The sequence below is a fragment of the Crocodylus porosus genome, unplaced genomic scaffold (genome assembly GCF_001723895.1).
Source record: "Crocodylus porosus isolate Cpor-Errol unplaced genomic scaffold, CroPor_comp1, whole genome shotgun sequence".
Taxonomy (NCBI): Eukaryota; Metazoa; Chordata; order Crocodylia; family Crocodylidae; genus Crocodylus; species Crocodylus porosus.
The window spans coordinates 35892872-35916097 of record NW_017728915.1 but is presented as its reverse complement, the minus strand read 5'-3'; the positions used below and the strand labels follow the sequence as shown (position 1 = coordinate 35916097).

At 37.8% G+C, this 23226-nt stretch overlaps 1 protein-coding gene across 1 annotated transcript in view; it reads right to left on the bottom strand.

Moving 5' to 3' along the window:
- Window positions 1-932: 932 nt before the first annotated feature.
- Window positions 933-23226, bottom strand: part of USP10 (ubiquitin specific peptidase 10) — a 48236-nt gene continuing 25942 nt past the window's right edge. Inside the window, exons 9-17 of the mRNA XM_019535447.1 lie at window positions 21918-22027; window positions 21309-21364; window positions 17380-17483; window positions 16950-17049; window positions 14215-14395; window positions 9845-10010; window positions 5818-5962; window positions 4765-4830; window positions 933-1946 (exon numbers count right to left, since the gene is read on the bottom strand). Of these exons, the coding sequence (XP_019390992.1) occupies window positions 1759-1946; window positions 4765-4830; window positions 5818-5962; window positions 9845-10010; window positions 14215-14395; window positions 16950-17049; window positions 17380-17483; window positions 21309-21364; window positions 21918-22027 (1116 nt within the window). The 3' untranslated portion in view covers window positions 933-1758. The remainder of the gene's footprint in view (window positions 1947-4764; window positions 4831-5817; window positions 5963-9844; window positions 10011-14214; window positions 14396-16949; window positions 17050-17379; window positions 17484-21308; window positions 21365-21917; window positions 22028-23226) is intronic.

The window sequence follows — 23226 nt, the reverse complement described above, 5'->3', positions numbered from 1 at the left end:
TTAAGTGTCTAAGGTTTATAAATAAAATGCAGTTACTTCCTTTTCAAAAACAAGGGAGGAAAAAAAATAAAAGATTTTCTTTCTTCCTTTTTTTTTTTTTTTTTTAAATGATTTGACAGAATTGGTCTGATGCCACCTTAAAAAATTTTTAAAAAAAAAATCAATGCTTCCAACTGGATTTTAAATGTGCTTCTGTCACCATCATGTCACTGTGTATCATAACCCCAAGGAGGAAAGAGGCAGCACTGAAGTCTCAAAATAGGGCTTACAAGTGTCAGGGCCAGTTAGGATCTTTTCCTTCTCCCCCTCCATTTTGTTGACAAAGTTTAATAGAAATTTTCTGGCCAAAAATCAGAGAAAGATGCATCTGGAAACCAAAAATGCATCTGCTCTGGAACCAAGTTGAAGCATTCACCAGGCATATGGAAGAACTAGGTTTGAGTTTCTAAGATACCTGAATAACACCAGGGACTTGAAGGCAGATCTACCATACCCAAGGCCAGTGATCTATCACAGGACTCCACAACCAACTTCTTTTTGAAGAAGTGAATATTTACACAGAATGGAACATCTGAAACCAAGGGATCCAGTCCCTGCTGTCACTCCTGCAGAACAGGAGCTGGACCTGGGTCTGCCAGATTCTGGAGAACTGCTCTTAACCACAAGGTTACTGGCTGTTTTGGGGTAAAAAGGATTTCTCCACAAAAACCTGATAGAAGTCCATTTCATCTCCATGTGGAACAGGAAAAACGTTTGAATCATCAACATTTTGCAGGACAGAAAAACAATTACGCGCAACTATACTCTGCAAAGTGCTAAATGTCACAGTGTGTGAGTGCTGCATAGCATTTTCCAAATCACCATGTATAATTTTAGACTGGAGTTCCCAAAGTTGAAATTTATCCTCATGATCAAGGAAACATGCACACAACTTTAAACCAACTTTGTGACTTTTATTGATGGGCGACAACTTTATACTCCTAGATATCACTAAACTGTGTACAATTAGGAACTCAACATTATAGGAGAGCAGACAGCAAAATTAAACAAAGCAGACTTAAAGAAATATCTTCATTATTTTGCCCATTTTTTTTAAATCTCATGTACACAGAAGCATAAATGCAGTTTGAAATCTCTTAATAGCAATAAAGTTACAATCACCCATCTATATAGACTAACATCTTAACTCCAAATATTTGATCTGCAATGTGTACTTAAGCAGTTTCATCGCACAATTATTAAAATGTGTTTTCCTATTAGGAACCAGCAACTCTGCATTTGGTACTTTTATACATTGTTTTGAAGCACACAGGACCATTTCCTCCTGATACTCCCTGGCTCATATCAAAAACTATTGGGGAAGCAAAGGGTGCTTTAAGTAAAGATAAAACTTATTTTCACAGAAATCTACAAGTTTTGTTGCTGGTGCAGGGTTTTCTTCTACTACGCAATTAGAAGGTGGGAATCGAATTCAAATCCCCTTTTTTATCTTAGGATTCAGCCTTAATTCAATTATTTTGTGTGATTCACGAGACTGAGTCTTTCAACCAAATGACTTCATTCTATAAAGTCAAACGTCAACACACAAGCTATGTTGTGCACAAACCTCAAGGTAGTTTCCTTTTTCACTTTATCCCATAGTTGCAAGGGGAAAAAAAAGGATTCACTCAAAAGAGCATTTACAGGAGGAAAAAAGTTAGTGATAGTTGGCGTTCTACAAAGCAGGTATCTTGCACACGCAGCATAGAGAGGGAAGTTTCACAGCAGGTCAACTCGGCGATAGTACAGGAGGTAGGCTGTGCGTTCAGCAGACGGCTTCACCACCTGGTACTGATTTATCACTTTAACAGCCTGGTCATCAATGCGTAACCAGCCATTAAGACCAATTTGGAAGACGTCCGTAGTGTAATGGCCACCAGTTGCGCTGTTTCCATGATGATACACAACTGTAAAACAAAGAATGCAGGATTTAACTTCCCACTAGAAAATCCATGTCTGAATGCAAGCATTGACTGACACAGAAACTTTGAGTCACTGAACAGCTCAATACCAAATACTAAGTCAACATTCCTCCGTATCTTATCATAAAACCTCCAGTCTTTTCATACAAAAAGAGGACATCATGCAACACTGCAAAGCCAGAACACTCTGTTCAAAATATTTCTCTCTTATAAACATAATAACGACACTATGAAAAGAAACCGTTTTTGGTTTTGCTTTAAGTCCAGTTCTAACCTGAAGACTATTCCTATAAAAAGAGCTCTGTGGAAGTTTCACATTTCAGTTCTCAATAGTTTCCTTATCAAATGTGCTCAGTGCACAGCTCTGTTCTGTCAACTGCCACTCCAGCAATTTCAACACGGTGCCACTGAGCGTTCTGAGAAGCAGGTCAAGTTCTCTGTGCACAAACTATAGCAAGCGATTTTGTTCTCACAAAGCACTGGTGCCCTTGATTCTTTACTGAAGACACACAGATGCAAGTGTCTAAATATTAGCATGCAATTAAAATAATGTTCAAAAGGAAACAGAACTCTGCTCATTCTGTAAACTCTGACGGGCTCTGTAGTGTTAAAATAAATAAAGTAAAAATGTATGTCCTTTGTGTCATTAAAGCATATTCCTAAATAGAGAGAGCCATTTTTATAGTCAACTGTTTCAGAAGAAAACTGCACGTTAAGTAGCGATTTGGTTTGCACTCCTATGAGGGCAAATATATGTTAGTATACTTTAAGTGAGGCAAACCAGCTAGGCTTTGCCTGCTGCGTTTAAACATGGATGTATTTCAAAAGTTCTTAAAATGGATACTATCACAAATTTTCCTGAGATACAAGGGTAAATATTATTATCCTTCAGCAGAAAAATCTCTGGTGATAATTTTATAAAGAAATGATTTAATTCTGAACCATCAAATTTTAATAGGTAAAAATTCATCTCATTAGTTAACATTGTTCATATGAAAAGTGCTGGAAAGGCAACACTGCCGACTGAAATTCATAGACATTAGGGCTAGAAGGGACCTTGAAGATCATCAAGTCCAGCCCCCTGCCCCAGGGGCCGGGAGTCAGCTAGGGTCAAAGGATCCCAGCAAGATAAACATCCAACCATTTCTTGAAAGAGTCCAGAATAGGTGCCTGCACCACTTCTGGAGGCAGTCCATTCCAGGCCTTACGGGCTCAGACAGTAAAAGACATTTTTCCTTATGTCCAGCCTAAAATGGTCACAGAGGAGTTTATGACCCAACAGTTTTGCCTTGGGGTGCTCTGGTGAACAGATGCTACCCCAGATCCTGATGCACACACCTTACATACTTATAAGGTGCCACCAGTTCCCTCCTGAGCCTGCACTTTTCCAAGCTGAAGAGCCCCAAGGCTCTCAGCCTGTGATCATAAGGCCTGTTCTCTTGCCCTCTGATCATGCGCGTGGTTCTCCTCTACACTCTCTGAAGCTTCTCCACATCCTTCTTGAATTGTGGAGCCCAGCACTGGATGCAGTACTCCAGCTGCGCCCTCACCAAGGCTGAGTATAGCGGGAAGATGACATCCTGGGATTTACCTGAGAAGCATCTATGGATGCAAGCCAGAGTTTTGTCTGCTTTACCAGAAATGTTGCACACCCTTTTACAGCAATGAAAAGTACAGTTAATTAAACCAATTCAACTCATGCTCTGCACCCTAGAGGTGACAGATTTGTTTTGCTGAAGTATTTCTTGCTTTGTGCTGTGAGAGTTACAATGCCCACCATCCCCCATAACCCAATTAGTCCCAGAACTAGGTCCAAATCCTAAAATTACACAAGGCCGCTAGAAATGGAACAGAACAGGTGACTTAGTGAGAAGCTCCAGCCCCCAGCCACCCGTCTAACACCAATAGAAATAGGCAGGTTCAAATCTTGTTTAACATTAAAATGCTCCTTCTGAATATTTAAAACTTTTTCCAATCCTTACTACTGAAGAAATTTACAATTAAATAGCGTGGGGTTTTTTGTTTTTTTTGTAAGTAATAAGCATTTAACAGCACAAGCAGAAAAGAACATCCTTATTGTGCTTGTTTATGAATACAACTTTTCCCAGAACTCACAATATAGTCAAAAAATAAAAACACCACACTATACACTGAATTTATACTTTGATATAGGAGCATTCAAAATAATGCAACGGAATCAACATCAAAGCCACATTTTATAAGACTTTTCAGAAGCTGCCCTGTATGTATGAAATATGCTATGCACAGCTTTGTTCAAATTGTAGATATGCTTTTGGCCACGTAAGATTTATTTACTAGTGAAGCTGCATGTTACCAGTGACAATTAGTCAACAGTTATATCTTACAATCTGCATCACTCTATTGCTTAAACAACAAAAAACAGACCACAAATACATACAGAAGCACTGATATTTAAACTAATAAAAATGAGAGAAAACTGAATAGGACCGTTACTAAAACAGAGTAGTCAGTTATCTATATACATCTTAATCTCAGGTTTTCTGTCTGGATTCTTTTATTATAACAAATGCCTAAGCAAATAGTCTACAGGGCAGATCTTCTACAGAAGTCCAATTATATATCACTTTAGACAGAAGTTTAAACAGCGTGTCAAGTGATCACACAACAGAAAAATTTAGCAATCTATATATGGCACTCTATGCTGGAATTTACTGTCCACATAAGATATAATCCAATTCAGAAGACAGTCCCAAGTTTATACAACCTGAATTCCTATTTGTAATGCAATATTTTGGGGATGACAAGACAAACGGCTTAATACCTGCAAAGAGCCGGTAGGTTCTTTGGCCTTTAAAAATCTTACTTTTCACACCTGGAGATAATAGCTCTGTAGAAAAAAAAAAAAATAATAATTATAATAAAAGCAGTACTTAGTAAGCTAAAATGGTTAGTGTCTACATAGGTCTAAAGCATTTATTTCTAAAACAGGCTAGAACAGTTTCGCCATTAAAGCTTCTCAAATCAGCTGCAAAGAATGGCTGAAACCTCCCTCTGCTGGCACAGGCACAGGAGACATTTCTGTGGCTACAGGCCTTCACATTTGTGGAGCTTTGCGAGAGTAATACTGAAAGACAGTGGGGAAAAATTGGGAGAAACAGGGGAAGTGAGAAAGTTGTCTCGCAGTCATGTTGACAGTGGGTAAGACGGTGAGCCTATGAATTTCAAACCCTGCCTGGGATATAATAGTTACTTGTTTTCCATGACCAGTGCAGCCCAGAGTAGGGGTTGCCAGCCTGCGGCATGAGTACTGGAAATGACACAGGAAGGGAGGAGGCAGCATGGTGGCAGGGCAAGGAGCAGAGATCACAGCGGCAGATCAGGCAAGGGGGAGGGATTAGAGTGGAGCCAATTTGTGGCCAGCTTGCCAAAAAGGATGGCCCTGATGAACCAGAGCTTTCAGGCTGTAAATGTTAATCCCGGTAATATGTTTTAGCAATTAACAAAAACCAGTCTGCTGAAGTAAATGCATCAGATGATTAGAACATTACAGGGAGATAATACTACAGCACAATATGAACTGATTAACAGAATAGCGTGAATAGCTTTTTGGACAAAAAATAAGAAATAAAGTACACATACGCACTCTCTTATATACATGTACTTTGTGAAGCCAAAGCATCTTAAGATACGAGTACAAATGAAGACGCTTCATAATGTTTTTCCCCAACTAATAAATAGACCAATGCAAGTGTAGAAACCAGCATGAAGAGAAAAATCAAGTCTCATAGGAAGCTTGGAGAAAGCCATTACCAACCCTTGGAAACCATTAAATTCCCTTTCCCTCAAAAGCAAAGTTCTACTGAAAAAATGTCACCTTTACTAATTTCCAGGTCAACAGGGTACTCAATATTCTTAATAAGCTTCTGGCATCCACCAGTTTTCTCGTACACAAATCGTTTGAGGTGCAAAACAAGAACGGGAGGGAGCTCTTCTAAAGTCACTCTTCGACTGATCTCCACCTAACAAAACAAAACAAAACAAAACAAAACAAAACACAAAAAAAAACATATAAAGATGTCCTCACCTCCTTTTAATGTTAAAGTTAGAAGATAACCCTTCAAAAATTACAGTCAAGGAACATTGAGGATCTCTGGAACAGGAACCTTACCTAAAGTAGGGTCCTTGTAAGTTTGTATCGTGTTAAATGTGCAAATACAGAAATGACTTAAGCAACATTTCTTTATGAATGTGCTATGTTCCTGCAAGCCAACTGTCAACCTCTTCAGTATTACTAATAAAGTCAAAAACTATAGGTAATAGTAATACCAATTCAAACTGACATATTCTACTTGCAAGCAGGTTTTTACAAACAATAGACAAAGTTTCAGAGCAAAGTCTTTCAGCTCCATCATGAATACAGCTAGAATACTTGAAAGCTTTACAACAACTGACCTTAGAAGTGTGTTCAGGTTGATTTTTAATCTTAGCTCTGAACACGTTTTACAGATTGTATTTCATGGTTTAAAAAAATCACACCGTTATTATATGGCCATGACAACTTACATTTTTTGATTTTTAATACTTTATACTTTTCCTCTTCCATGAAGTTCATCCATGACTTACAGTGCAGTCAATGGACCCATTTATGTTTGATTTTTCTCCATAATTTTTCCTTCATAAAGGCATAAGTTTACTACACCTTCAAATGCTGAGACTTAATGAAGTGACATTATAATTCTGTATACATTTCAATACCTAGGACTTAACAAGTTCTTTTAAACTAAGACAGACTATTTGCCATGGAAAGAGCTGAAAAAGCAATTTAACACTTCAAATCCTGCAACGTCTTACTGTGAAAAGAAAAATTCTATGTGAATAAAGACAGAATTCTACAATACATTAGTGTAAACACCCATCTCTACACTTATTTTAAGTATAATGTTCTGTGCTCCCAATTATGGCTACTGTGAACATTTTACTGAAGTTCCTGAACATAACTCACTATCTTCCATTGAAATGCTAGCTCCAACAGCTGAACTATGTCTTCAAATCACAACAGGAATCCTTCAGTCTTAAAGACCATCATCAGCACACTGATGTACTTACTATATTCCCCTTTTCTCATAAAAAATTACAAAACGCTTCTGCTTTATTGAGGATCCTAAACCCCCTTCCTACACTGAAACTGCACTTAAAGACCTAAAAAATGAAGGGTAGTGATAATTAGTTAAGCTATTTTGATTAATGGATTAGTCTAATGTATTATTGTACTAATGCAAGCGAATCGCTGTACAATACTTGGAATATTTAAAAGACCATCTTAGGGGCTCCTACTAGAAACAGGTGAGCTCTCAGTCTATTCTAGGTTACCTAAAAACAGACCATGTTCATGACTGTTAGTCACAGATGCTTTCAAACCAACAGTAAGATTTTTGTGAAAAAAAACGCTCTTTGGAGTTTAAGAACTTAATTAAAAAAAATGAAACTAGATGGATTTAGGTAAGTATTTATACATACATCCAAGTAATTAAAAACATTAAAACAACCATACTTTATTAATTTGATATCTTCATTTGTTTACAAATTCTCCAAATTTAACTGAGAACAAACATTTAACACGCTTTTCACAGTGCATCATCATTGTATCTGGGCAAATTTTGCTAGCAGAAAATTTGGTCCACCTTAGAAAAATGCTTGCTGGTTCTCACTAATATGAAGATAGTACGTTTACAGAAAAAAAGTAGTACCTTTACTAATGTTGACTGCAAACAATTTCTTAAAATGGAGTTGCAGCAAGCATCTCTTTTAGGAAACTGATTCTTTATCCCATGGTGGGTCTGGGCGGGCTCAGCTGTGCTTGAAACATAAATGGTCCATACTGGCATGCAGAGTATAATTATTTTATTGTGCCAAATTTTAAGTAATTCTTAAGGTTCTCCAAAACTGGTTTGGACAAGAATTTCTTGGATACAAAAACTGATATCCTCCCACAAGCAAAAGAGGAGATTTTCCCTCCCTTCCTCCACATGAGCAAATAGATTTGGCATAAACAGGTGTTCACTGATAAAGCACTTCCTGTTGCCAAGGATAAAGCAGAAGCAACTTGCCAAACTTCTAGAATCTTTTAAAATATGTAAGAAGCACCAGTGTGTATCTTTATATATACCACCTTTCCTAAAAATCATCATACACTTAAGTAATAGGCAGCTTTATCCACCTAGATACAAGAGATTAGAGCTATAACAGAGGATCCAAGCCAACATGTCTTCAAAATCTTAATACAGAAAACAGTAAGTGCTTTTAAACTGCAACTAAGAATGCATTTTAACAAGTTAACACAATTTAATTTGTGAAACCAGAAGCAATAAGCTGCAAATCATCTAGTTCTTTTGCCACAAGATCCAACAAATTACACTCATAACAGACATACAGCAGCAAACCACTATTCCGCTGCAGAGCTCTAGTTCCACTTCATTTTATTTAATTTATTTATTTTTAAATACCATCTTCTGGGCAGAAATTTACATAAACAGCCTAAGTTTTTTAAATGATGAGCATTTAAGAGGACCAGCAGAAAAGAACATCCTAATTTTGCTAACACAGCTTTTTCCAAAACTCACAGCATCATTAAAAACAACAACAACAAATCCCAACAAAACAAAAACTAAAACAATAGGCCAAGTGTTGGCAACAGTTTTGGGCAGAATACCAAAAACAGCCACAACCTCAATCTGTAAGATGTTGATGCGTCAGGGGCGGCTGGTAGGGGAACCTTGAAGGCCTGATCCTTGTTGCGGCAGTGCAGCCCCGGCTCCTTCCCTGCCATCTGCTCCAAGCTGCACGTACCAATCAAAATGCCTTTGTGCACCATGCTCTGGCACCTGTGCTAGAGGTTGCCTACCCCTGCACTAGGCACTGAATTTATACATCAAAAGTATAATTTATGTGAAGAGTATGAGGGGAAACAAGGATTTTAAGTGGCCTGTTTCTTGCAAACTACATTTATGTCACTCTGATACAAAATACAGGAAGAAAAGCAGATCAGATGCAGGAAAATTTGAAGCTTTTATTTAAAGGTATTATGAAGCTTGAACAAAAGTCAATGAAGCAGTCAGTAGTAGAAAAGGGTAAGAGAGCTGTGAGGAAAACTAAAACCAAAATAATTCAGCCTATAATTCTGCACCAAAAGTGCCCAAACTGCAGCAAGCAGAGGTCAGGCCTTAACATGAACAATTATTCTAGATTTCATAAGGATTTTGTGTTACTGTGAAAAGTATGGTAAGTGGTTTGGTAGTCACACATGGAAATGGATTTAACAATGCATTTTCTGTAAATTTAAGTACTGTCTACACTGCAAAAAGGTCTGAAAACCTCTTCTGGCCATACACCATGGTAATTCCTTCCAAACTGACTGGAGAAAGCAAACACAGAGCAATCACTGTTCTGATTCACAAGGCTCTTATATTATAAAATGCTTTCTTCAAAAGCCAGGAAATACTCATTCAATATTATGAAGAATTATTTCTACCTTGCTTTGAGTGTCTGGCAACCCAGGAATTATCACTAGTGCTTTGAATTATTTGAAAGTGGTTTTCTCCATAACAGAACATATTATTAGTCATTTCATATAGTAATTTAATTTCCATTTTTACCCAAAAGAAATCTCTAACCAATTATTAGACCAATCCAAGAAATATACCAATTTACAGTCAATCATTTTATTCAATGGAATGAGCACGTCATCTGGTCTGAGTGACCCTGACTATGCTTATTAAACATGAACAAGTCACCCTTGCAGCATATTTTGAAAGGTCTTTTAAGGATTAGTGTTCAGGCAACAGATGGAAAAGCCCTTAAAATTCACGTGTAAGAAAGTTCAGCAGACCAAAAACAGAACGCACCTCTTGTTTGGTTTTTGTGGTGTAACCCTGGACAGACTCTCTTGCTACCAAGCTTTCCAAGGCATCCTGAACTGTGCGTATCTTGTCAGACTGGATATCCAGCTGCAGAGTGAAAAAAGGCTGCAGAGTAGCAGACTCCTTAGAACTTTGCTGGTAAACAACAGATCTATGGAAAGGAAAAAGGTCAAAAACGATATATCACCATTTTTAATATCAGAGAAGTACATATAAGAAACAAACCTATGCACCTGCTCGTACATTCTTTAATCACTTGGGGGGGAAAAAGACCACATAGACATAAAGAAATAAGCTTCAGTTTCAAGAACTAGGCTGTGCTATAATACATTTGAAAATCATTTGATTTTAATATTTGTTAACAACGTGCATAATTATATCTTTGTATATATGCAAGAATTAAGGCAATTTATGGAAGAATTGAGAACAGTATTTGGCAAAACTCTAAGAGCGCATGATAGCTGAATCTGTTTAATAATTTCTTTTAAAGAATTTCACCTGGGTATTGCTGCCCAAAAACTGGCAGCGATACCCAAGTCACCTGAAAACACTTGCATTCAACTTAACAAAGGGAAAAATAAGTCTCTGACAACTACAGAAAAGGAACTGTTTAAGTACTGTGTTTACAAATAAAGCATTATGCTTAAATCCACCCAACTACTGTCAGCTTTGGGACTTCAGACGATTTTAAAATCTTTGTCAGTGAAGTTTTCAGGTATAACTAGTCTACCTGTTCTTAACATCAGAAACAGATTGATTTGATAAAAAAACAAAAACAAAAACAAAAAAAGCCCAGAGTGGGGAGTAGCTATGTGAAAAGTGAATGAAATTTATCTGAAAGATACAGACATTATCATGGCCTGCTGTTTATTTCCCAGTCCTATTTCCCAAGCTGTCTGTAATCAGATGTTAAAAATAAAACTGCATGATCTACTGGCATGCATAAATTGGCAATGGTCTCGAATCTGCTATGTTCTTAACTGTGACAATGACTACAGTTTTGTGGAATATGCATAGCACCAAGACAAACGGCTGAAAGTTACTCCAGAGGATATTTGGTGTTTACAAAACAGCTCATAATAGAGAATGTCATTTTAATTTCTAGTGATCATGTGTGGGTTTTGAAAAGTGTAAATATTATCATAATGGATACTTTAATATCTTAGAACAGATGCTTAACAGGCAGACATGAATGCTCATCTATTAGTTTTATGATGTTGTTCTGATAAATTTAACTGGATCCAGATATTTCATTTTTACAGTCCATCTTACAGAGAGCGCACCAGTGAAGTTATGCAATGTTTTAATGCAAATTTTCTTATTGCATGCTCTTTAACAATATAAAATAAGACTGCTTTAAGGCTTGCTTTTTCTTTATCTTCCATAGAAATTTTGCAGCCACATTTGCTAGTTTGTCTTGAATATAAATTGAAGACTAAGAGCTTTTGGCATTTTTGCCTTGCAGTATTAGAACAGACTTCCTATTAATATCTGGGAAGCTAAAACAGTTTCAGACCCAATATGAAATAAACAGCTTGAAAGTAGTTTAATTATTTGTGAGGTGAGATACTGCATTATTTGGCAAAGACTGTACAATTTGAATTTTTATTGATCTTCATATTATTTGAAGCTATATCTAATCACAGAGATCTTAACTTCTTTTATTTGGAAGATGGTCCTTTCTGATATTAAAAACCCACATGGAATACAAGTGTGGTTTTCTACAGTCAGATACCACCCAATTTGATATAGTCCTTCAGAAAAATAAGAGACTTGAAATAACCATAATTTAGGTCATTATGTTGAACTCCCTCATGAGCACCGATAGAATATTAACATGGGAGCTTAAAACTCAGAAAAATAGCTCCTTTGATTCAGACCCAACCTTGAAATAATCCTTCTTTATACTGGCTAATGCACATTCTTTAGAAGGAAAGGAGTCTACTAAAGACAGTGGCATCTTTATTTCAGGTTAGCATTGCCTCCTTGGCTATATTTAAGGACAAAACCTTTAACGTGGCAAGGTTGATGTTTCAAAAAACAAATTCTCTACTGTCTAAGAGTTTTGCTACTTTTCAGGCACACCTTCCTCTACCCACTCTAACTGGCAAACTATTTAACAGAACAAACTACTGCAAAGTAGCTGTTTTTAACTCAACAAACAGAAAATCAGATGCAGCTAAAAATGCAGCTAGTATTCCAGTATGTTAATTTCCAATGTAAATGTTTTTTCAAACGGAATTAGAAATACAAGTATAGCTTTTCTGCAAAAGTGCACAGAATACTGCATTACATAGCAATAAATTTGGTAGACTTTAGCTGTACCAATAGTTCTTTTATATTATAGCAAAATACTGCATCTCACCTCTTTAAATAAAGCTGGCCAAAGAATGTTTATATGCAACAATTTCTGGGAAGATCAGAACAACAATTCTGGGGGCACCCAAATTTAGTAATTTAAGTGAATTTCTTATGAAAAGGCATTCTTTTCATCACTATCCTGTGAATGCAGTAGCACTAATAGCATTTAAGAGGATTCAGCTAATGAATAAAAATCAATTCTTAAAATTTCCTTAAGCATATTCCCCACTTCAAACTTCCACCCATGCCAACGGTGAACACAGACCAGTATTTTTATATCACAGGGCATCTGCGAGAAAAGTTAGCGTGCACAGGCAAATCTGCACAAGCAATAGACATCAAAGAATTCCAATCTGTGCATAAAATTACAAGCCTCATGAAAATGTCAATCCCATACTTTACATGTAAGTAATTAAAACTGCTCCTCACTACAAAATTTCTTGCTGGAGTGACACCCAATTAAGAGTTCAACAAACCAACCTAAAAAAGAAGCTAAAGTCCCTCTAAAGAGAAAGGTGCCAATTCAACCTTGTTTTCTTAGCTGTTTTCCATTTAATTTTTCTACTCCCGATGCTTTTATTTGGTGGACTACTACTGAAGATTTTGCATTCAAAGGCTTCCTAATTCCACCTTCAACCTCAGAGGAGGAAGTTTTCCAAAATCTCAACATGGGATACTGCTTCTGCGGTCTACTGTGTGACCTAGTTAGCAGGCTAAATAAGATGGGTGTGGTGACTGAGACAACAGATGTGGGAATGGACCTTGTGGCTCTGCTGCTCGGTACAAAAGTACCTTCTTCATTAATCCCTCAATTTTATCTCATTTCTCTATAGGTTCTTGCAGTGCTCCCCAAATACCCTGACATTTAACTAAAATAAAAAACAATCATACAGAGATCCAAACAAACCTGGCCATGACAAATATAAAATTTCCAGTATATACAAAAGTATTTGACAATACTTTGGGTATGTGGACATGCCAATTAATAGGAAAGTATGCCAATATGTACAGACATCTGTCTGCCAACTTCTATGAAAAATGTCTTTTTATTTGCCAGCTGTCTGACTGAAAACCCCGAGGAATAATTTTAGTGCGTTTCACATGTGGAAGGCACCAACCAACCGCTCGTCTGAATATCTGACAACACAAGGATTGATATAGCAATCAAACTGTCTGCGCTCAGATTTTTTTAAAATCTCTTCAAACTCTTAACACTTAGTATTTGGGAATTTATTTTCTCCAAGTATTTATGCTGATTTTATCTTTTATTTTTAAATAACATTTTTTCAAATAAGTAATACTCTTTTTTTTTTTTTTGGTATCCATTTCTGATTTCCTGTACACATTATCACATGTGCGTGTTACTAACTCAGCACATTGCCTTCACTCCTGCAATAAATTTGGAAAGTTTTAAATGTTTAGAACACACAGTATCTTTTGTCTTTAACTTCCTATTTATATTTTAAAAGCAAGTCTCTTCTGTTTTTAAGACTTAGGAATTCTATTGCCTTTTCTCTCGCTGACTGGACATGCAACTCTGGGCAAAACCAATGGTGCTCCAGCTTACCAATGTACAAGATTCCTGTAAACATTAACTATTAATTATGTATAAAGTGCTTTAGAGTCTGTGGATGAAAGGAACTGTAAATAAGCAAAGCATGCATCTTCTTTTAACTTCATCTTCCCTGAACAACTAGTGATACCCATTCGTCAAACGAACTCTTAACTCTGACTAATTCTTTACAAATTCAACTACACAAAGACATATTTTGAAAAATCTCTCCTGTAAAACTTTTTTTTTTTTTTTTAATTATAGTGTTAAGATCTCTGGCCTTTGTGAATTGTACATTTTTAACCCCCACTAAAAGTCTGGTAATGAAATAAAGCCACAGTTACTAGTGGATATTCATCTTCTCTCTAAAGTTTATGGGTGGCTCTCAGTGTTCCAAAATAAAATAAAGTAGTGCACTAAGTAAAAAAAACCAGAACTATACCTTATATGACCACCAAAAATATCAGTAATTGGAGTCTGAACAAAGTCAGCCTGTCGAGTGACCGAGGACTTGTTGCGGGGGCCCACTTGTTCCCACTCATCCTCACTACCTTCTCCTTGTTCTTCCAGATCTTCCTCTTCATTTACAGTTTGTGTTTCAGGACCATTGGAAACAGAGAGTTCTTAAGAAAAAAAGAAAATGTAGATACTGATTTTTACAAATAAAATGATCCTATTCTTTACAAAGAAAGATTAAAACTTTTAAATAGATTTCCTTTTTCAATTAACACCAGGTCACAGATGCAACTTGAATTTTCATGAGAAGTAGAACTTTAAACATACAGTGGGCACATCTATATGTGCAATTAATGTGCCTGAATTTTCTGTGCAGAACTTGACTGGGTTTCAGGTTCCTTATCCCTGCTATAAGGATAATGAGGCTCTTCTATCTTAACTATCAAAACACTTATGAAAAGGTATTTTGAAACAATACAACTGCATTCCTGATCCTTCTGCCATTGGGAACTCACATGTTTAATGGAATGAAGCTTGCCTATGAGTCTGCAAAATGCAGAGACAGAACTAGTTAGTGCCCTATACCCTATTTTTTCACAAATGCCATGCACCTCTATCTCTGAAATCAGCCTCCTAAAATTGGGGTGCACATCTTAAGCAGGGAAAGTGTTTTCTTCATTGGAACAGCGGCACGCCTAGAGGCACTGTACGTGCCATGCAGCTGCCAAGATGGCTGCCACTTGCATCTGGCTCAACAAGCTGAAGGGGTAGAGTCCTGGTGTTAATGCGTTCTCAGCCACTCTGAGTGGGTTAGTACTGTGGTTTGTGCCTGAAGAAGCAAGTGAGCTGCTGGCGGTATCTTTATGAAGCTTGTGATGAAGAAACACAACTTTATTTACAGGAACTTATGTAAAGAACTAGGTGAGTAACAGGTCTTGCTACCACCCTTCCAACGCCTACAGCCTAACCTTGTGCAACAGGTTACTCGATGACACAGTGGTTGCATCTACACAAGTGGCAGACCAAGCAGCTGTTACTGCGCATAACCAAGTACTAAATGACTGCGCAGCAACTGGCATTACTGCACAGTAGCATCCCTGCATGGTTTTTTTCTGACACTTCTGCACAGTAGGACAAGCCTATGCAGCTTGCCTACGAGTCTGTAAAATGCAAAGACAGAACTAGTTAGTACCCTATATACCCTATTTTCTCACAAGCACCATCATCTCCGAAATCAGTACAGCTTGTTACTACTGCACAGTAGCGTTGCGTCACAGTTAGTACCCCCCAATGCTGCTGCACAGTAGCATCTCGTACAGATGTGGCTAGTAAGTCCTTCTGGGAACAGAGTGTCCAGGAATGTGGCATCCCAAGACAAAGAAGTGGGGAGCTTCCTGATGCTAACTGCCTCGTCTCCTGAGAAAACACACTTCCTGGACACTCTGTGTTTTCAGGACTTACTCTGTCAGAGATCTGGCCAGGGCTCAAAAAATCTTTTTTTCTGCCCTACAAGATGCCTTCAAAAAACAAGGTGCACCATTTGTTTGGGGATGTTTTGTATGTGAGAATACAGTATTTTCTGATAATGAACCTTTTCGGTAGAACTGCAGAAAGTCAAATGTTATTCTAGAAGAGTTAGACCTATCTCTTAGTAAAACCGGACTCCTTTTTTACACAGATATTTTACAATATACTTAAGGTTCAGCAAATATATTCCTTTACAGGTGCCAGACTCAAAGTTCTGTATTTTATTATACAGCTACACTCAATACATGACTGATAGCTTTATGCTAGAGAGAACTTACAGAGATAGACAGTTTTTTATTTCTTTTTAAAGAAAAAAGAAAACAGGATGATAAAACGGGCTACTGTATTTTTGTTCGTTTCTAAATTGAGCACCCAAACATAAAAATAAAAGTTAACATAAACTATAATTCTGTTGTTTCTAGGCTGCCTGGAAACCTTGCCAGTTGTTCAAAATAAACTGAAAATTTTGTGGATTTTTATCTTGTCAGCAAGATATTATTAAAACCAATTAATATGCCCCATTATAAATAAATACAAAACTATTAGAGCTTGTTTGCCCAAATTTCTGGTACAGAAAATAACAGCTTAACCAACACCTGTTCAGAAGTCACGGATCAATTATATTCTTTTACTACGGTGCCATCTTGAAAAAGGTCAAAAACGCCAGACAAATCACAATTAAGACATTCTGAGTAGTAGGAAACCACAGCTATATTTACTTTTAAATAAAGTTTGCGTACCAAGTACTACTGAGTTACTTGCAATCATTTTTTTCAGTTGAAATCTCTTCATGCCTTCAATAACAAGCTACTTTACTGTTATCAAACCAAGTCCTCATAGCCAGTAGAAGTGTTAGGTGTGAGTGAGATGCTTCCCCCTATAACTATTTTGACATAATACTTTTATGCTTTTCCAACAGATACTCTCCAGTAATAAACTTTGCAAATACAATCCCATTTTATCCTAGCTGCAGATTCTGAAAAGTCAAAAAAAAAAGTTTAAAGTTATACACTTGTGTTACGTAAGCTCCCTCTAGAGTTGTGCCACGTGGAATTCTACCATCAGCTTAACACATGGTCAAATCCCTCCCCTTAATGAGAATGCATCTCCCTCACCTTCATCTACTCAAAAATATGAAGACTTTACATGTTAAGTATTTGAAAAAATAAAGGTAAGCTTGCTACGAAAACTAACTTTCATTCTGCGGAGACAGAAGTTTCTTTAGGATGAGCATTTCCTCATGTAGTCCATTTAAGATGAATCCCAGGTATTCTTCAGCATCTTCTTGTCTGCCCTGAATAAAAGATTAAGCTATTAATACACTACTTTTGAGTGTCCACAGACTTAACGGTAGATATAAGACAAGACACTATCCTTTCCATTTTCAGGAAATTTCAAAAACGAAAAGAAATGTATCTGATTTCAGTTGTTATAACACAACTCGGAGCCTAAGGCTGAAAGCTAGTCTTAATGTCAACTATAGCTTCTTATAAGACTTCATCATGTGACCAATGTTATGGTTTTTATTTTATTTAGAAAAATTATCTTAAGAGCACCCACTGCTTTCAAATATAATCTGTTGTATATACACTGCAAAATAAGCAGCTTACATTTAAAACAGTACCTTTTCTGACAGACTAGACTTGATAACTGTCAACAGTCTATAAATGTACGTAGGTTCAAAAGCAGCTCCTGGCCGAATGTCTCTCATAATTTTATCACCTAAAGCTGCAAAGCAAACAGAAATGACATAGTATGAAGATAAGCCGTATGGAGGGTATTGTGAAGTGGAAAGTTTAAGGGGAAAGCATCTTTAGATTATAGATGAATCATGTTCTTCTATAACCAAGCTGTTAAAATTAACAAATTAAAAAAATCTATAATTTGTCTGACCTGAGAAAAATCAGTGTATTAAGATTTTTTTTTAAATCAGGTACTTTTCCTGTGAAATAAGAGTATATTTTTACAAATCTACTTTACTAGCTACCATAATTAACATAGGGCACCCTACAGTTCCACTTCAGATATTTTACTTACCAGTGTTTGGAACTGCATCTTACATGGATTTTTAATACATATTTGCTAAAGAACCTTGTATATCAGCAGCTTTTTAGGGTCTCAAACTTATCTTATTATTAAATGTAAAAAACTGAAGTGAGCTTTTCTTAAAATCAAGCCTAGGCTCCCTAAGTGACAGCTCCCTATCCCCGCAACTTCTCAAGAATCATGTATATCCATTCTAATGAGGAAGTCATCTAATACCTGAAAACACCAAACAGTATTTTAAAACATGTCAGTAGTCTCTCTGCTCTTCCAAGTAATGTTGACCAAAAAATGTGAAAGTACACACGGAAAAAAAAAAACCCAAAAAACCCAAGGACAAATTCACAATCTGAGATCTACTTTCTCTATTTTCTGTGTCGACTGCGTACTCGGAGAGCCCAGGAGTAAACCTCCCTGCTTATGCTTCTACACCTAAGAGGCCACTCATTACATTATATTCGCTAGGAAAAAAGCAATACTTATTGACACTGAATGCTCAAACTGATACAGAGCTCTGGCCTCAAAAATTATGTTGACATTACCAGAATACAGTTAGTAACCAAAAAAATTAACCAATTGCAAAAGACACTTGTTTTCCAGCTTGAAATTTTAAGACAAACCACAAAAAATGTCTAACCTATTTGGAAACCATTAGAACAGCTGACTTTTCCATCATGCTTCCTTACAGTATGAAAAATACACCATATTTAATCCAGGATTATACTGAAATACATGTGCATAAATTACTCAAGTAAAAATATCTTCTTTCTTTTTAAGAAAAAAATCAGACTAAAATGAATTTAGAGATAAAATGAAACTGAAAAAGATATTGTAATTAAGGTAGGGAAGATCTTACTTCTTCCCCCTTCATGTATTCACGACAGATTTTTAAATTTTTAAACAGAAATCACACATTTGTAAAGTTTTTATATTATGTAAAGTAAGGGAAAAAACTAAAGCACAACTCAGGAATGATTGCTTTAGGACTGTATTGTTACACCTGGATGCAAAGTTTAGGCCCTTAATTAAAAAAAACAAAGGCAGACAACTACCTTAAAAACACTAAGATAAATTCTTGGGGTCTATAAGGGAGGATGATGATAACAGAAAAGATACAATAGGAACCAGGGCGGTTGAGCAGAATCAAAGATTGTAAATAAATTGAAATCAAAAGGTTTGCCTACATAGGGCAAAACACCAAGCAGAAATATTTCAACTAGCTCCCTGTGCAGTAGCTCTCTAAGTAGAAACAGAATAGCCAGATCAGTGCACAGCACTGCATCAGAATAAATTTGGTCTACTTCTTAACAGGATTTTTTAAACCTAGTAAATATGCCATGCTGAAGCACCTAGCCTGCTTCCTCCTAGTGTGTGTAGTTAACTTAGGTTATCTGCAGGGTACTGTTTTATAGGGCTATGTGAAGCTTCGGTCCCTGATTTGATTCAGTGGAGATACGGCCTGTTTCGGTGGCTGAATCTCAAAATCTGAATCCAATTAGAGGACCCTTTAATCTCTCCGAATCGAGTTGGAACCCCTCCGAATCAATTCAGACAGATTCAGATGTAGATACATCTTTAAATGTTTTTTCTACACATCGCTAGGTAGCAAGAGCTCTGAACACTGTGGTGCTGGGGCAGATGCAGCATCCCACAGAAGCACGGGGGGCTCCCCAGCGTGTTTGGCAGCAGACCTAGAAGTGGACCAGAAGCACTTCTGGTCCGCTTTCTGGTCTGCTGGCAAGCGCGCAGGGTGGCCCCTCACGCCCCTCCGGCTCTGCCACTGGTGCCTCTTGGGGCTGGGGGGAACCTGGGGTCCCCTGCAGCCAATCATTGAGCCAGGCACAGGGAGGCCCTCAGCGCACTCCTCGGCAGACACGGAAGTACTTCCAGTCCACATCCGGGTTTGCTGCTGAGAAGGCTGGAGAGCCCCCCATGCTCCTGTGGTATGCTCCATGCGCCCCAGCACCACAGTAATCACAAGCTGCATCTGCTACCTCAAGGTAAGTAAAAAAAACCTTTTAAACTGTGCCTGTGTCCGAATGGCTGATTCGTCAAATCAGCATCAAATCTTCAGATTTGGATTTGGCCGAATCAAAATCAGGGACAGTGATCCAAATCAATCGATTGAATCACTGTCCCTGATTCAGGCCGAATCGGAATCCGAATTGAATAGGGCCCGTTTCACACAGCCCTACTGCTTTATTCTGTTAGAGGCATATCCCACGACTTCAGCAGATTGTCCAAGTTAAGACAGAAAAGCAATGCTTGCAGTGCATGCCCTTTTAATCAAGCAAGAAGTAATTGTGGCAACTGGGAAAGGCCAAAGTTCATAAATGTTACTTCTCTAATGGGAGAAATATTCCTTTGACAGAGAGCAGTAGAATTAGTCCAAGAGCAGCTAAGAAACTCAAGGATTCATAGAGCCTGAAAGGAAGGAGGAGGAGAACAAATACTAATGAGCTCCCAACCATATTATGTCAGGAACTATACAAGCAACAACAAAGAGATGATTCTCTCTGTTATGGTCCAAAATGGGAAGAAAGCGCTGAACAGAAAAAAGAGGCAAGAAAAGGATATAACAGGGCTATATACCAGGGAAGAGGGTCAACCAAAGAGACGATACACAGACACAGAAGACTATTCCATATAAAGAGCGGCTAGACTAACAACAGATTGAACCAAAGGGAGAGCACTCGCCCATCATGTTGCTAACCCTCTTGACAAAGATGGCACTTGGTTGACTGATGCAAGCACGTAATACAGAAATGATCCCTGCACCATGAGCTTACTGTAGGGTATCAAACTCTTCTGGCTTATGGGCTGGATGATGGTCACTGGGCTAGTCTGCAACCCAGACCAGGACTGATCCCCCACGTAGAGCTCATGGTGCTCAATCTGGGTCCAGTCAACGCACAGCACATAGTACACATTGCCCTGGGGCTTGCTATGCCCACACCATGTGGGGCCACCATGGGATGTGTACTGGCTGAAGCCAGTGCTGCAGGCTGTACAGGGGGTCAAGTCCATGCAGCACCTCACTGAACCAACCCTGCATGCTGGCTCCAGGACCAGTCCAGATTGGGCTGCACCACAATCCATGTGCAGGGGTGCGGTGGTGGGGCTCTGCATATAGCCCATGTGCCAGACCCCTATTCCAAATGCAGGACAAGCCCCAGGGCCACTGCATGCAGTGTGCAGGACTGGAATGGCCATACATGCCATATGCAGCACAGGTGGGGCAGTATAGGATGCACTCTGCCTGCAGTGCCTCACCAGACTGGCCCTGGGTGCTGGTTCTGGCACAGCCCAATCCGGACCAGCCTCAGAGTCAATACGCAGGGTTGCTCCAGTGGCACAGTGTATGCAGCACATGGCGCCGGGATTGGCAAATGGGGTGGATCCAGCAACCCATAGGGTGGATCCAGCCAAGGGATCGTAAGTTTGACACCCTTGGCTTTTAATATTTAACGTAGAAATCTATGTTGAAGAAGGTGTTTACTCCCAACTCACCTTGTTTTGCTTTAGGAGGTACCGGCATATTAGTGAACTCATTCATCAAGCGAATGCTGAAATGAGACAGAAAGAACATCTAGGCATCATCAACATATTACATAAAAAGTATTTGTGCAGGATAAGTTATCAGATAAAACAATCAGAATATTAGATCACAATAGTCCCTGACAAGTCCAAAAAAAACCCCAAGTCCACATTAGTAAGATTTAAAAAAAACATGCACAAAATAACATGGTCATCCTTTGTCTCCCAAAGAAAAAAAATGATTAAATGGGTTTTTGAGCTTTACTACACAGCCATGTTGCAGATTCAGTCCCCTTCAGCTTATTCAAAACAATCTTTCTGAGCTAAGCTGATCCACAGGAAATAAAACAGTGGAAAATATTCTCCCTCCTTGACTGCCTGTAAGTAATATCAGAAGTTGGCTATAAAATTAAAATGCCATTTGAAAGCTAAACTAAAATATCCCCAGTAATTTATGGGTCTTAAATGTTACTGTGTCAGTTTTCTTCAACTGCAGTAATACAGTGGTTTGCTAAAACACTGGGTTGAGTTCATGTACTTAAGCAAACTGAGACACTGAGAATTTGTAACCGGTTTACTTACAAGCTGTCTATCATTGGTGTTGAGGTGCATGGCCGTTGTGATTTTGAATACATTGGAATGGACTTCATTAAATGATACATTGGAGGGCAAGCAACCAAGGCCTGCAATGTCTGTATAATAGTATTAAGGAAACAGTCACAAAAGCAAGATTAGATATTTAATCTCCAGTAATTTTAAAGCTTAATATTAATCTGAAACATAGACAATCCAATCGTTACAATTAACGAACACACATTATGTAAGCTTGTTAAACAACTGACTCATAGAAATCACATTAAAAAAAACCTAACAGCATAACATGACTTAGCTTCAATCTATTCATCTCTTTCACACACTTCAAATCTTTCATCTCAAGGAAAACATACAATACAGGTAAAAACTAACTATAAAAATGTCTTTAAAAAAAAAAGAGAGAGGGAGTTTATAAATGGTAAGACCTTCTAGGTTTCCTGAAGAGCTATTAGGAAGAAGACAAAGTGAATACAGAACGTAAGACAGCTTTTCACCCTCAAAAAGTCCCAAAAATCAAATGTCTTGACCATTACTAGCAAAGCCAAAAATGAATGGAGGCATATCAATTGGAAATAAGGACAAAAAAGATCTAGGACTATAAGTCATTTACAAAATGACCATAATTGTGCAGTTGTGATAAGGTCTTGAAAAAAGCAAACTAGAAGCTGGAACATATGAGAAAATGCATTCCTGCAGACTGAAGGTAGAATTAACACCTTTCAACAAGGCAGCAAAAGAGACCTCATCTGAAATACTGTATACAATTCTGCCTATGTTCATGAAAGACTCCCAAACTGAAGCAGGACTAATCAGAATGATCATGAGAATGCACAAGTTACCTTTCAAGAGTGCTTACAAAGCACATGAAGGCAGGGAGGGGATATGACTGCTCTCTCTACATAGATGGACAAATAACCAAGGAAGATCAGCAACTTAAAATACCGGGCCAACGTTGGCACAAGAACAGACAGACATAAATCTGTCCTTGAATAAATGTACGCTAGAAATCAGAGAATTTATAACCAGGGGATTAAAATTTCTGTAACAGCCCTCCAATTGAAGTACTGGGGGACAAACAAGCTAGCCAGATTTAAGATTAAGCCTGGCAATTTAGGAACAGCGTCATATGACAATTGGTCTACAAGGGAACTGGATTCCATGATTAAGCAGGTCCCTTCCAGTCCTATGTTCCCAATGTACCTATTTAACTTATTTTGATTCAGTTTCTTTGATTCTGTGTTGTCAACACAAAAAGCAGAAACATCTGCAAGGAAGGGATATGGAAAACAAAAGATAA